The sequence below is a fragment of the Phytophthora cinnamomi genome (assembly GCF_018691715.1).
Source record: "Phytophthora cinnamomi strain GKB4 chromosome Unknown Contig0, whole genome shotgun sequence".
In the NCBI taxonomy this organism is placed as follows: domain Eukaryota; phylum Oomycota; class Peronosporomycetes; order Peronosporales; family Peronosporaceae; genus Phytophthora; species Phytophthora cinnamomi.
This window is the reverse complement of record NW_027150933.1, coordinates 1,721,358-1,737,217: the sequence shown is the minus strand read 5'-3', so window position 1 is coordinate 1,737,217 and position 15,860 is coordinate 1,721,358. Positions and strand designations below refer to the sequence as shown.

The 15,860-nt window shown below is 52.9% G+C and overlaps 1 protein-coding gene across 1 annotated transcript; it reads left to right on the top strand.

Annotated features, from left to right (window-relative positions):
- Positions 1-8,394: 8,394 nt before the first annotated feature.
- Positions 8,395-15,560, top strand: IUM83_01982 (uncharacterized protein; the record flags this gene model as incomplete). Its single annotated transcript, XM_067925877.1, has 3 exons — positions 8,395-8,911; positions 15,393-15,406; positions 15,468-15,560. 3 exons carry the CDS (start codon positions 8,395-8,397, stop codon positions 15,558-15,560), a joined length of 624 nt encoding a protein of 207 aa, XP_067800778.1.
- Positions 15,561-15,860: the final 300 nt, after the last annotated feature.

The following is a 15,860-nucleotide window of genomic DNA, read 5'->3' as shown; positions in this document are numbered from 1 at the left end:
GACACCAGTGGCCGGTTTCGTTACAATAGTGGCAGTTCGTGTTTGTCTTCACGCCTGCTGCTGGATTAGCGCTTCGTTCTGGTCCTCGGCCCACCCCATCGTTACCACCGAAGAGTCCTCCTCCTCTTCCAGCATAAATACCACCGTATCGGCCTCCTCCACGTCCGGCAAAGTCTCCACTGTATCGACTTCCTCCTCTTCTCCTCATCCTTTACCACCACAGCATCGGCTGCCATGGCTTCCAGCTGAGTGAATGCTTCCATATGGCTGTCTACTCCTATAACTTCCACCTAATGACTAGTACGCGTTGTTGTCATGGATCAGCGGATTGTATTCACGCGACCAGGTCGGTGCCGTCGCAACGTGCGTGCTAGAGGCGAGTGGAGGCGGCATCGACTTCTCTTCCTCCTCCGCCTTCACCTCCAGCGTCTTCGCGACCTTTGGCTTGGCCTGATTCGTACTGGTCTTGGTGGCAACTGATTTCGGCTCTCCAGCGGTAGCGGCTGCTCTTGCTCCGACAACGATAGCTTGTAATGAGGCTAATGGGAGCGAGTTCTCCTTCTCCAGACCCCTCATGGTAACCAGTTGCACCCTCTGTCCTTTGCGGTTATATTGCGCAGCTTGTTCTGCTTCGACCGCCCCAAGATTCAACCCCAGCTTCGTCCAATCGAGTAGATCGGTAGAGATCACCGCAGGCATCGCTTGGACTGTGGCTGATTTTCCTGCACTATCCAGCATTCGACGTTGCTTGTACTTCTTCGCGGCCAGCTAATAGTCGTTGATTGCTCTGCCTTCTCCATAGCGCCCGCAGTTGTCGATCGCAAAGCTAACTGCTTGCTCTAGCGTCGGCATTCTAGCTGAGGTTACTGTCTGGGACGAGATCGGATTGTCGAAGCCTCTCGCAAAGGCATCCACGTAGAATGACGGCGCCACACGAGGGTGACCAGCTCCTAACTCGGTAAGGCTGTTCGAGTAGTCCAGCAAAAGTTCTTCAGGTTGTTGTCTACGCGCCATTAACTTGTTTTGTATCTCCCATGCTGTTTCGCGACTGCCATAGGCCTCACGCAGCTTGCGCTCCAAGTACAGCAAATTTCTGCGCTCCGGGGGCGTCTTCTTGTTCAGCGCGCGGAACCAAGGTTTGGCCGGACCTTTTAAGTGTGCAGAGACGCCGTAGTACACGTTCATGGGTGAACATTCCTCGCCATTCAACACAAACTGATACTGCGCTGTTATTGGTACCGTCTCCAGTCACGATCCGACGTCTTCGTTGCCTTACCAGTAAAGTCATCAATATACCGCTTGTTCTTTCGTCGTCGCGGTTCTGCTTGGGGCATTGTTTGTGGTGGTGGCGTGGGAGGTGGTGGCGGCGCTGCTGCTGCGGCCATGGACGCTGGGGACAGCCAACTGCAATGCGATGGTCCGCTGCTGCTCTGGCTTCAAGGTGTCCCACCAGTGTCGTTCTCTTTGGCTGAGGCATCGTGTCGTGCTCGCCCGCTACCCGCTCGCTCGCCATGACGCCGTGCGTCTCCTCCACGATTCGCATCATCTTCGCCCCGAAGTCCGGCGTCACGTCGATCATCACCATCAGCATCATTGTTGTCGCTGTCTCCTCCATCATCTCCAGGATCACCTCTGCCAGCACCCACCGTGACTACCGTGGCACCCACCTCCACGTTATCTTTGCCGCCATTGTCGCTGGGTCCACCGTCACCCTGGCCGTCCGCTGTCGCTTGCTTCTCCGGCCTAGTCCAGCGTCATCATCATAGTCATCCAGCTTCATTCTTGTACTTCGCTTCCGCGTTGCCGGCCCGAGCTGCGTGTTATCTGCTTGCCAATTATGTGCTCGCGTCATCTTCTCTTTGCGTTATCAATCTCCAACACTGAATACTCCGCTTTTTTATCCTTTATCCTTTCTCTCCAGATTTCCGTCTGCAAATACCAGCACCACTCCACGTCTATCCACACTTTCGTTTAGATCGATCACCCCGCCAGGAAGATTCGCAATCCTGTAGTACGCCTAAGCACCACACAAGCGGCCCCCTTGGCTTTTTCTTCTACTTCAACTACCGGGATTCGCATGTGTCTTGCTTCTCAGCCGCAGTCAGGTCAACGCTGTATCACGGACCCATTAGTTGCGCTGCGGCACCTGTGCCAGGTGCTACGCTTTGTGCCCGCGGGGCACAGCCTTCGTGTTCTCCCTTCCGACGGTCTTCTACCGAGGGACCTGTCGACGAACGGGACCAGTAGTACGGCGACTACGGCTTGCTTCGGCTTCAGCTGCTTCCGCACGACTTCGTTCGACAGTGGCTTCTTCACTAGCGCTCCTCTAGTTGACTCAAGTAGATGCTCGCTCAGGAACTCAAGTATATTTCTTCGTTCACTTGCTGCTGCCTGTACCGGCAGGTACGATGCTTTGGTTGGCGCTTGCTTCGCAGCGCACGCTCTTCCGCGTCTTCGGCTTGCCACCGACTCCGCAGATCTTAGACTGAGCCGTCTTCTGGGTTCGCTATCCTTGGTCCTGGCTGAGCGTACCTTTTGGGGCGGGCGATCTTCGGCAGCGACGTTTGCCAACACGCCTCAGCCACACAATTGTCAATCATACAGACGATGTCATGGCGGTCTGCACTCGCCGTCACCTTGCTCACCCCTTCTGGTATCTTCGCGCTCGCTGGTGCTGCAATCTTTCCACGCCGTCGCCTGCCGTCCTTGATCCGTTACGCCACTATGCTGCTGTATCCTACGGTCATCGTCGTCAAACACCACATTAAACACCACATCAAACATCACCTGCTCTCCACTGTCCATTGTTGACGGTGTCCTTCCCGAATCAGCGTGACCCTGAAAACCACTCTGCTTACTATACCTCACTGACTCCAAAACATACACTTCTCGCCGGGTGCCCCAAGGCTGCTGCGACGCTGCTGTGCATTTCCAGCAGTCAATGGAGCAATGTTTTGAGTCGCTTTTGTACAAGTATCTTATTATCTGGATCGATGATCTATTACTCTTTGCCGATGATATCGACACGTACTTGTTGAAGTTAGAGCAATTCGTTAACTTGGTGGCGTCATTTGGGCTGAAGTTCAGCGCGAAGAAGAGCGGTTTGTACCAACAATCTGCGAGATGGTGCGGTCGTATTATTAACAGCGACGGTATTTCCCATGACCCAGAGACTCCCTGTGTTCAATGCCGCTATCGGTCACTGCCGGGCAGTTGCAACAATTTCTTTGTGCAGCTAACTGTGTGCGAGAGTCTATAGCAGAATATGATCGTGCTGTCGAGCCGCTCCAGCGGCGACTTGATGACGCCCTCCGCAACAGCAAACGCACATATTGTGTAGCTGCTGGAGTTTCGATTGAGTTGTCTGGAGTAGAGCGAGATGCATACGATCACGTGCAGAATTTACTTGCGATGTCCACCACACTATCCCTGCCTGATGATGCGGCTACGACTTGCGTTTTCACCGATGCCTCCGATATCGGCTACTTGGTCATCCTCACCCAGGTGAAGGACTTCGCCCCAAAGATTCCAATCATGACACAGAAGCATCACTTGTGCACGTGCTTGAGTGGAACCTTCCATGGCTCTCAGCTAAACTGGACCGTTATTGAGAAAGAGGCCTATCCTATTGTGGTGACCTGTGAGAAGCTAGATTATCTACTGCTGCGCGCAAGACCGTTTCGACTATTCTGTGCCCTCCGAAACATAATTCACGTATTCGCTCCTCACACGAGCACCAAAAAGCACATACGCGGAAACCTTCTTCGATGGGCACTGAACCTAATGACCTACCGCTATATTATCGAGCACGTTGACGGAAAAGCCAACGTTTTGGCCGACATACTCTCAATGTGGGCAGGCCAGCCAACGACTGCGATCAAGCTGAAGCGTTTCACTCAAAAGAAGACGAAGAAGCAGCGACCATTGACGAAGTCGCCCGACCGGCAAACCCTGCGGCCCCTAGACGACGATGGTTTCACGTGGCCGACCCTGGACGAATTCAGGGCGGTACAACAGCAACACCAGGCCCCTGCAGGTGCAGTTCGTGACAAGTACCGTGTGCTACGAGTTGATCAGCGAATCTGGGTCCCTCGAGCATGCACAGACCTCACTCAGCGGCTCTGTGCGATCGCCCACTGCGGGGCCCAGGTCCACGGCGGAGAGCAAGCCATGGTGAACCACCTGCGTCGAGGTTTTCACATCCCTGACCTACGGAGCGTCGTACACGCATTCGTGTCGACGTGCATGTTGTGTCCACATGTAAAGGGAGGAAAGGTGATTCGTCGTCCGTGGAGCGAAACTATTGATTGCGACGAACGAAACGGAATCCTACATTGGGATTTCGTGTCCTTAGGCGAATCATTTGGTGTTAGTAAGTACCTATTGGTGCTGAAGGACCACGCAACGCGTTTCTGCGAGCTGGTAGTGTGTGATGCAGCGGACAGTGCTGTCGCCACTGCAGCCATCCTCGACTGGCATAGCCGATTTGGAGCCCCACCAATATGGGTGAGTGACAACGGCAGCCACTTCAAAACGAAGTGGTGGCAGAGCTTTCCAGAAGGCTCAAAAGTCAGCAAAACTTTACTTTGGCGTACAGCCCTTGGATCAACGGATCTGTTGAGCGCGTTAATCACGACATGCTTCAGGTGCTATGAGTCATGACGCTAGAGTACAAAGTGTGACGAAAGATTGGGTGTATCTAGTACCATTAATTCAAGCCAGCTTGAACCATATGACACTACCTTCACTCGGCAAACGAGCAACTGTAGAACTATTCACTGGGCTATCATGTCCGTCACCCCTCGCTGAATTCTACCACCCCGGTGACCATAAGTTGGTCACACTGCCGAACAACACGGTGGAAATTGACAATTATCTGGCAGAGTTGCGAACCAGCCTGTGCGTAATGCTTCAGCCCATCGCTGACCAGCGCCTCAAACAGCAACTCCTCAACAAGAAAAAAGAGCGAGTGGGAGAACATGGTAAACTTTGACGTGGGTGACTACGTACTACGCTCACGCGTCGATGAGAAAAAGGGCAACAAGCTCCTCGTCACGTGGCAAGGGCCGTACAAGGTGGTCCGAGCGGACGGTCACTCCTTCCGAATCCGTCATTTAGTGACAGGAGATGAGTTCGATGTGCATGCATCACGTCTAAAGTTCTATGCGGACAGTAGGCTTCACGTTACCAAGGAAAGTTCGAGCACGTGGCATCCAAAGGCATCATTTTGGCCATTAGTGAACTGAGAAACTATCACTGGAGCACTGCAACCAAAGACTATGAGATCCTAGTCAGCTGGAAGGGCTTGGAGTCTGTAGAAGACTCGTGGGGGCCGCTAACAGCTCTAGCCAAAGAAGTCAAGATTCTACTTGATCAATATATTCAAAAGCAAGACACCAAGGTGCGCAAGTACTGGAAGGACTACCAGTCCAAATTTCAATAAATTTGGATGCATACTGTTGCCAAAATGAACTTTTTCTTCAATCCCTTCCTGGATTATGCTACCATGTAGCGAAGCAATGTAAAATTATTTTGCACCGCTTCCGACCCCAAACGGTCCAATATTAACTCCGAAACGATTTGGTAAGTTCAACGTCAACACGTTGCACCTGTAACACTTCTTACATAGCATATGCATGGGTACAACGGCCCGTTAAACCTAGCACATAACCCGGTATAATTGACTAGTCGAAACCACGTTATCGCCACTAGCTAGACCAGGCTTGGCGGCGGTTTAGTGGAGGAAATCTCCAGTCTGTCCAAGCTAGCAGCTTCAGCACCAACTGGTCGCAGTCAATTAAACAAACGTGTATTAATATCATCGATGAGATCTACCTGCTTGCTATCACACCTCCTCATTCAGCCCGCCAGGTTCCTCATCGGCTCCGAAGCGCTGTCAGTTGGCAGCTCGACTGCTGTAGGCTCCCCATCCTCAGAGTCATCAGCAATGTCATTTGGTATCTCAACCGGCACAGGTAGCTCAATTCGTTCGCGTGGTAGGCGGCGGGCGCGCCCACGAGGAACGTCAGCAAGACGCTGTACATACTGTGCAGATAGCGTCTTAATGACACCCACAAAGCTCCCCATACTAGGGCGAGGCTTAGGAAAGTGACTATTGAGCTCCCTATTAAACCTTACAAGAGGATTATTCGTCCGCGCAATGAGCTCGTTGTTTAGGCCGGCAACATTCCAGACACTCACATCGTAATACGCCAGCCACATTCGCTGAAAATACCCCCAGAACTCTCGCCACTTAGCTTTCGAATAGGATATCCAAGCCTCACCGCAACGCTGGCGAATTTGACGCTTGACCCACTTATTAGCTTGCTCTGTCAACTATGCTCAACGACAGTCAGCATGTCACTTAGTTTTCGAATACTATATCCCAGCCTCACCGCAACGCTGGCGGATTTGACGCTTGACCCACTTATTAGCTTGCTCTATCAACTATGCTCAACGACAGTCAGCATGTCGCCGAAGCCACGTGTCATAGCGATGCAGCACTCCTCCTCATGAATTAGAAACCTCTTCATAGCGCGTCTGAACGCCAGCTTAAGGTGAAATAGACACCCTAGCACAATTGCGTTGGGAAATTGCGTCTGAATGACTTCAATTAAGGGCCATTTTCAACCGGGGCATACGCTCGCATGCGCCGGAAAGAGAACGTTGGATTGGCTAGTGGTCCCCTCGGGCGCATGCGCCGACGAATATAAACGAGACGACATGCGATTATTTAGTCGCATGCAATTTAGGGGTTACTTGGGCGTGTAGGGTAAGGTGGGGTAAGGCGTGAAGAGCAGCCAATGACGCGACAACAGTTGTCTGCATGATGATCTTAAATCGCCACAAAAATATCTCCTTGAACTATTCAACAGCATGGTATTTCCTGTGGAAAGCGAAGAATTTGTAGAGGTTCTGTTACCACTGTTGACCTGCTTCATCGCTCAAATCGTGCAGGAGGAAAGTGACATGCTCGTGGTTCGTGAGCGTCTGGATTGGGGCCTGCACGCCCAACGTTTGTTGCTCAAGGGGGAATTAAACCAGTACTACCGAATGAGCTCTGCTGGTTTTGAGCGCTTGCTTTCTTATGTCGGTGCTGATTTGGCAGTTTACCTACTACAGTCCGCGAGGCGCGCACGTGGAGAGCAACCAATATCGCCGGCCGCTATGCTTCAAGCCTGTATTAGTTGGCTTGCTGGTGGTAGCTACCATCACATCCGTGTCATCACGGGCACGTGTAGGGCTGGTTTCTATAGAATAGTGCATGCTGAGCTACGTGCTATCAACAGTAGTGTACATCTTGCTATGACATTCCCTGAAACGGGCGAGGATATGGAATTTAGTGCGACTGGCTTCCGCGCATTGTAGTCAATAGGCAGTGGAGGCGTGGAGGCGTGGAGGCGCGGCTACCCCATCCGCCTGCATATCACTCGATCCCCGCCGAGTGCGGGACTTTCCACGGAGGCCGGAGACAACCAATATCTTGGACGAGCAGCCACTCCGTGGAGTGGTCCGCCCTACCAAACCGCTCCCTGGTGTAGGATGGTTGGGTGGGCTGGAGGCCCCAAATGTCGAACAATGCCCCATAGTGTAATGAGGGGTATCAGAACCCGGTCCCGAAATGGGTCGGATAGCCACAGGCATCCCCACCAGAGCAAGCCTCAAGCCTGGTGTGTGGGTTCTGGCGGCTTAAATCTCTATCCTTCGATATCCACAAGGCTTCTACCAGCAGCATCAACCTGGCGACAGGTGTAAGGACGTCCTGTCGTTTAGCCCATGGTACCGATGAAGAAAGCCATCGTGCCACGGCAACCTTGGCGCCAATGAGAACAGCGGTAGGAAATCTTCCTGGACGACGCCCACTCGCGGGTGTACTTGAAGCCGCGAAAGTACCGCGTGGCCTTATTTTGCCGTACTGGCCCCTCGGGCGGCTTGATAAGACGCTGGACAGCGTCCTCACATCACCGGGGAGTTCGGCGTTGCCCTCGATAGATTGAGTAGGTGCCTGCATGTTACCGAATGAGTGTTACTTCGTAGCGGTCCCGCAGGGACCACCGTTCCACGTGGTCGCCTCAGGGCCGTGCTTTTTCAGATCTCGCACTCGATCATTTCAAAACCTACATCTGTTCACAAAGCAGATCTGTAGCGTATATGACCCCAACGAGATTTTACCAACGACGACCTAGATTACAGTAGCTACGGCTTCACTGGCTAGCAGGAGCCGCAGTACTAGGAGTACCTCGTGTCCTATTCACTTTGCTATTTACCTTTGGTAATACACTGCGGCTAAACTTCCGGGAGCCTCGCCGTCTCCCCAAACGTGTCTTCGGCTTCCCTGCAGACACTACACTGGAGAAAAAAGTGCACGAGGGGAGAGCCGTCTTTAGTCAGCTCATGGCGTCTGTTTTTGACAGCACTCGTCGTACCCGGTGGTGTAGCAAGCTGAGTGGTCTAGGGCTCGTCACGTACAAAGCGACGGTGGCGGAAAGGCTGCTGTGGCACCCCAAGCAGCGGGTGCTTGTCCCCGACCGTCCCGGCGGATTTTTCGAAGATCCCGGGGATTTTTACGACGGAGGCAACTGGATCCAGTTAATCCGCGAGACTCTCGCGCTGCTGGCAGCAGTGGAACACATCGACCACGTTGCGTGGAGATTTCTATTGGAGGAGCACTGCGAAGTGCCGCTGGATGAGGAAGGGTTCGAGATTTTTGAAGATAAAATCGCAGTTCGCTTCGAGCTGATCCAAGATTCGCGCGTCGAGCGTGACCTGATGACTGCCCAGAACCTCAACCGCCATAAAGTCATCGCGTACCAGGCCCTTAATATCTTTTGCGGGCTATCGCAGCGCGAACGGGTGAGTCAGGCATACGTGACGTACTTGTCTAGAATCGCAGCGATGGGAGCTCAACCAGGTGGGGTGGACATCTCGATCCCAGTCCACGTGCACTTTACTTCCGGCTTCGTTCAGATGAGCGAACTTGTCCAATGCATGAAAGCGGAGTCGGATATTAAGCGACAGTGGCGTGCATACGATGAACAACCCCTGCGTGCTGGGGAGATGAGATGTAGTTTCAAGCTGGAGCCCATGATCGTGGAATGTCTTCACACTGTCACTATTGGTCAGGATGTGTTCAGTACACTGCTAAGTGTCATGCGCAGGAATACTCGCGTTAATCACGTGGAGATATCTCTTCACATGGAATATATAGGAGGCATGCCTATTGGGCAGCGGATATTCGCGCACTTGATGAGATTGGAGGTTGCAGAGTCAACGGACTAGGTTAGGCTAGATAAGTTGGCGAGGAAACCGTAGTTTCCCAATGTCGCAGTAAGTAAAGATAGAATGCCACGGGAGAACGGTGGGCGCTCATCGAGGGCGCACACTCTCGAATTCACCTCCCCGCAGCTACAATCGCAAGCCTTACCCCTTTCGGACTATCCGGCCCGCCAAAATGGCTACGAGCTATTTCTATCTACGCCCTGGTGTCTTCAGCGCGGTCGGTTTCGCGTACGGGAAGGTAGAAGGAGCTGGAATGCGAGGCGGCAAGGTGAAGGTGAAGCTCGTGCTAAGCGGCCGCTAGGCGGAAGAGCAAGCGGAATCGGTTGACATGGCAGAGGCAGATATCGCACCAAGGGCGGTAACACCCGAAGAGGCACTGGATGGGGTCGGCACGTTCGTCGTAGGTGTCATTTGCATCTCTTGGGTTAGGCCCGGTGGTGCCCGCGTCTGGTACTACGGGTTGGTGGTGGGGTATTGTCGCGTTGGGCCCGAAGAGTGTTTGTCGTTGAAGTGGGTGCGAGTGTTGGTCCTGTCGAGAAGCGCGGTAGTTGTGGTCGATGTGCGGGGTAGACGGTTTATTTAATACTGAATTGCTACTGCTAGCCTAACATGCATGTCTCGCTGTGCTCCTACGCGAGCACGGGGCTCTCTTTGCGTATTTCTGGGGTTTTCATTGACTATGTGCTACCCTGCGTCTTTTTGTTTTCTTTTCATTTCTTTTCTACTAAATTCATGTTCCATGCTTCTTTTTCATGTTTTTCCTACAAAATGCATGTTCACTGTGACGGCTGACCCTCTCGGGTAGCTGCCACAGGAACTTCAAGCCTCTGGCCGCGAGCAAGCAAGCCAGAGCCTTTGCGCCGCATCGCTCTGGCTTGCTTGCTCAGCAGGCCAGAGGTGGGCCTGACAGGTATAAGTGGTGTGCTGAACCCCACCATGGGCTTCTCGACGTGAAATTCGGGGGAACGGATGCATCCATTGTGTATGCTGCAAACTCAACCCAAGACATAGCCGTACATATATACGCGCTACAGCCTTGCAGTGGCCAGAGCACTAGCCTTCTCATGGCTCCTGAGATGAAGCAGCAGCACACGAAGGTCTACAATAAATTCAATGGTTTCGACTGGGCTGCGGTGCGCGACCCGACAGCACTTTTAGCCGACGGTGGAGGAAAGCCTTGTGAAGAAGCACGGCGTCTACCCCTGCTCGATATTATGAGCTTCGAGGTTTCTCAGGTAACGGTCCACCATATACTAGACTATGTCTTTTATAAAGAAGGTGGTCGCTCTCATCCTGCTGGAGTGACATTTGGCGATACAATCTTCGATGAAGTCGATTCCGAAACAAGTGCAGTGGTCGCCACAGCATCCCGAACAGTAGCGGCTCCATCGGGTACAGAAATGATGGTCTCAGGACTCTGAAGACGATGGCCGTGACATTGAGGATGATAGGCAAAGTTCCGGTGGAGAAGGACCACCAGAATCAAAGCGCCGGCGGCGAACCGAACATGGAGCCACCTCGCACAATAGATAAGCGCAGGCTTCGACAGGACATGGTTTGGCGGGGCTACGGGTAAACCCGGAAGTTGATCAACTGATCTCGCTCCACCGAACGGGAGCTGGGTCGAGTAACTTATCTCAGATAGTGGTTAGTCGCGGTGAAGATGACTCAAGTAAGACTCAGTTTCGACCTACATGTATGTAGACGACAGTCCGTTAAGCTCTGGTGAACGGTAAGTATGCGTCTTTCACGACGCAGCAATTTGTGGAGTTTGTCCAGATTCACTGAAGGAAATTCAACTTCTTTTCACACCCTGCTGTCCTTCGCGGTCTGTTTGGTTGGGATTTTGGTACACGTGGGTTGTCGATCCTGCATTTTGCACGAGTGACGGAGTGGGAGAAGCGAGAGCGCGTTTGACAGAGCGATGTGAGTAATTTTTCGAATAACACTTTGCCCGTGCCACAGGAAGCGACGGAATTCCCTACACTAGTAGGCGCTGTGAACGTTCTTAGTAATCTCACTCGGCAATTGTACCAGCCGACGGTGAGCGAAGCGTTGGATGCCGCATCGGCGTTCCTTGTGGAGTTACGCGTCAGTGAGCCACCAACGTCAGCCGCAGTGCTGGCCGAAATCACGGCATGGATAAATGACCGGCTTGAACTCTTCCGAGTTTTTATCGCAGACGAAAGTTGGACACAAGTCACCGGCATCAAGGCTCACTTCAGCGCGTCCCACGAATCGTTCGTACGGGTGCACCAGTTGATTATTCGGCAGGACATTGTCTCCGCGTTGAAGCTAACAAAATCTAGTTCTAATCGCATCGACCGAGCTACAGGCACCGACAAACGCGTTTTCATCCCGCAGGAGATTCGGAGGGCGCTGCCAAAACAGGGCAATAAGCAGATTTGTTTGCGACTTCTTTCCGCTCAAGGCTGTCGTGGAAAGAACGGCAACTGCATTATCAACACACTCTGTCACTTCAAACCAGCTAATCTGCCTGAAGCCGTTCGTCTATGTATCGTTGAGAACTACGGGGGTCTCGCAGCGGACATGCATTTAAGGTACCGGGGGGGGGCTTATGGTCCGGTCCCTCCGTCGGCGAAGGACCCAGTGGTACACGTGCATCAACTCACCGAGATGCTACAAGATGTCACGGGGCGTCAACACCCTGCAAAGAATACGTACTCACAATTGCGAGCGGCTCCAGCACCCCACAAAGCCGAAGCGCCATCTGCAAAGTCAGTGTACAAGGGGGTGTTTACCCTCGGGCCGCTCGATAGGCTCGTGCCGTCGAGCCCGTCCACCCTCGGCCCACTTGACAGGCTCATGCCTTCGAGCACGTCCACCCTCGGGCCGGTCGGCAGGCACTTACCTTTGAGCGCCTACGACAATTTCATTTTCGGTCAGCGAAATCGCGTTGCGATCACGCGGAAGGTTCGTCAGCGCCTGACCCAATTGCATCAAGAAACCAGTGGCTCCATCCTCAACGAATCGCTGCGGCAGCAAGGGCTTCGGCCTCCGAACCGCACACCTACTTCGGTCATGCACAATGGTCGTGTAAAATATTTACTAGACCCACAAAACCAAAACACATGCGCGATTATCCGGCGTACTGGGATGTAATTACCGGAGTTTGTGCGACTGCTTCGAGGTGTCTCGACCAGTGACTCTCGGCCGAATAAAGCTCTCGAGGAGTACAAATGCTGGGAGGCCTGGAATAACTATCGCTACCGGACGCGTTGGCAGCACATTGTATGTCATGGCGTAATTCCTTCTAGGAAATCGTCGTTCCAACCGCAGCCGGCAGCACCACCGAATCGTGGGTCTGCTAAACGTGCACTAAATGCAATCATCAAGCATCTACGAAAAGGTCAAGTCTCGTACCGGTATCTCATTCTGGACATTAATTTGCTCCCGTTCCTACATCACGGCATATGCAGTCCCTTTGGAACAGTCCACAAAGGAGAAGTGGACCTCTCTATTGATGCCCGAATAATTCACGATCTCTCCTTCCCTCCTAGCGAGTCGGTGAACGATTACACAGAGCCAGATCACGAGGTAGATGTTGGGTACGATGGCCCAGACGCCCTAGCTAATCGAATTATGGATGTAGCCGGCGAATTTCCTACGATGCAGCGAATGATGACCGGCGCCGTTAACGGGGCCTTTCGCAACATCCCGATGTCTGCTGACCACGTAGGGCGTTTTGCAGGTACAATACCGGTACTTGGTGTTTTAGTCGTGGATCTATGCTGCCCGTTTGGGTGGAAGAACTCTCCTTCCTCGTACTGGATAGCGGGAGCAGCTATTGGTCATCTGTATGCCAGTTCAGCCCCGGTTTGGCCATTATAGCTCTCTGAAGCGAGGGACAATGTCGATGCCAAGACGTGGTGTGACGACCACGTCGCTATTGAACCCAACATTGGATCCAGGCTGGCTGAGGCTGAACTTGCACTCCGGTCGGCGATGATGACAATACTGGGCCCTGATGCCTGCAGCGAGGAAACATGTACAAGTTGGTTCCAAACGGGTCGAGCATTAGGCCTAGATTAGGATTTGCCAGCTCAAACTGTCTCGATGCCCCAAGCAAAAGTGGCCAAAGCGCTATTGCGACTTCATACAACGATGGGCCTCACCAAAACTACACAAACAGAACTACAGAAGCTTCTAGGCAGCCTTCTCCACGTGGTAACTTGTATTCGTGCTGCATCTCCGTTCTTTCAGCGTGTTGCAGATTTGGCACGAAGTGCACCACGCTTCGGATATGTCGATTTGTCCACTGAAGCCAAGGATGACCTGAGGTGGTTCAAAATCATCATACCAATTGGGAGGCTGAACGCTATTCCGCTGGCCCGATTCACTTGCCGTCGCGAGCCGCACTACCACATTCAGGTGGAAGCAAGTGATCAAGGGTATGTGCCTTGTTCCCGGCAAAGAGAGACTTTCTGCAATTAAAATTCACTACAGAGGAGCAGGTGCTGATTCAGCGCTGCAACGACACAGGAGACAGCACCTTCTGCATCAACGTCCGGGAGCTAATGAGCGTTGTATTCGTTTCGCTAGTGTGGGGCTCCGCGTGTAAAAGCTCGGACGCCGAAGCGGAAACGCATGTACGATTTTAATCGACAACACTTCCGTGGTGGCATGGATTAACCGCTAGTCCAGTCGCAACACTTTCGCTCAAATGTTGCTTCGTATCATGGCTATATGCGAAGTCCAGCACGGGTTTTACTCGACAGCCTCTCACGTCGCTGGTGTGGATATTATCATGGCAGACGCAGGCAGCAGGGTGTGGTTATCGCCGTCTCTAGCATTCACATTTTCTAACTTAAGCTCTGGATGGACACAGGTTCAGACCCCAGACGACTCGCGAAATCTCTCGATTCTCTGGGGACACTATTGCGAGCGGGGGCTCTAGCCCAATCGTCCAGAAAGCACTATTCACGCGCTTGGGAGCAGTGGACCGCGTGGTGCAACATGATGCACTTTAACCCATGGTTGCCTCCCACTGACGTCGACACGAATGCAGAACAGCTCGGCGCTTTTGCTGTTTATCTATGGGTGTACGGTATGAATCGCCGACACATTGGCAACACCTACTCGACAATTTGAGCAGAAAATTGTGCGCGGTGCGCTGGTTCCACCGTAATACGGCGGGCTATGATCCCGCGGTGAACGCCAGCCACGCCATTCTACTGTGTGGCATACGCCGCTTCACTGACCCGGTCATCAAGCAGCAGCCCATGACCGCGCGTCTTCTTCGTTCAATCTTCACCCTTTTTGATTTAACACGGCCGCGCGATCAACTTCTGTGGGGTGTGCTCCTCCTTGGGTATTTCTTCCTGCTTCGACGCTCGGAATATCTCTTCATCGGAAATCGAATCCACAACTCCATCCTGCAGCTCTCTGCAATTCAATTTTACGATGATAACGAACAAGTCGTGACTCCTAAAAGAGCCAAAGTAGTAGCAATCACCCTGTCAGGAGCAAAGAACACTCAATTCGGACGAGAAGAGAAGAGATACCATTATAAGTCGAGGGATACGCTGATCTGTCCTGTTAGAGCGGCACGTTGGGTCCATAAGGCAGCGGCTTTCTTCGGGACGCGAAAGATGAACCTGTGCTGAAGATGCGGCGTGGAGGTATCACGTCCGACGATGTCTCGAAGGTAGTCAAGCAGGCGGCGCGAAGCGCTGTACTCGATCCAGCGCGGTTTTCTACCCACTCAGTATGCATCGGTGGCGCAATAGCGCTGCTCAACTCCGGCGCAGATCGACTCGTCATCAAATTGCTTGGTCATTGGTTGTCTAATGCGTTCGAAGAGTATCCGGTCGTGTCTGCGAAGGGCTCGGCGGATCTTTCGCGACAAATGTGCTGAGTACGCGTGAAGGACTCACAACCTGGAGCAAGTCGCATCGTCCATGTCATCCTGGGGGTAGCCGCCACGCCACGCCCCCGGTGTGGAAGGGAAATGAAAAGATCATTTGATCCAACTCGACATCGCTGGAAAAAGGTTATGGCGAACGATGCGCAGGTGTTGCGATCGGCAAGCCCAGAGACGCCCCAGAGACAATTAGGCTCGTTGTACTTGGCTTGCTTTCTCACGTTGCCAGAGCTAGCTTTGGAGGTAACGTTCTCTGCAATAGCTCACACCCAGTCAACCCAGAACCTTTACACTGGATCTGCAGTTTTGTGAACCTGCGCTCTATAGCGCTGATAGGGGCTTCTGGTGGAAGTGGATCGAGAAGCTTGTATTGCTGTTGTTGATTCATGGTGTGTAAAGCACTTCGCAAATTACGGCCTTTGGCGCACTTGGATCCAAGATCTTCTCCGGCGCCTCTTCTGAGGATCCCCCTTCTCGGGCGAAGTACCCCCTTCGTGGGGCTGAGAATGGGGGAGGAGGAGATCAAGGCGTCTGGTACGAGCGGTGACGTGCCAGGCGATGTCCGCCAGATACTTTACTGCCGGACGCGGCACCAATTTCAAGACCAAGGCGCGTTGGACAAGGCGGGCCCTTCGCGCTCAAGATGAACAAGACTCGCCAGCACACGAGAGACTCGGCAGCCTCTCGTGTGTCCCCC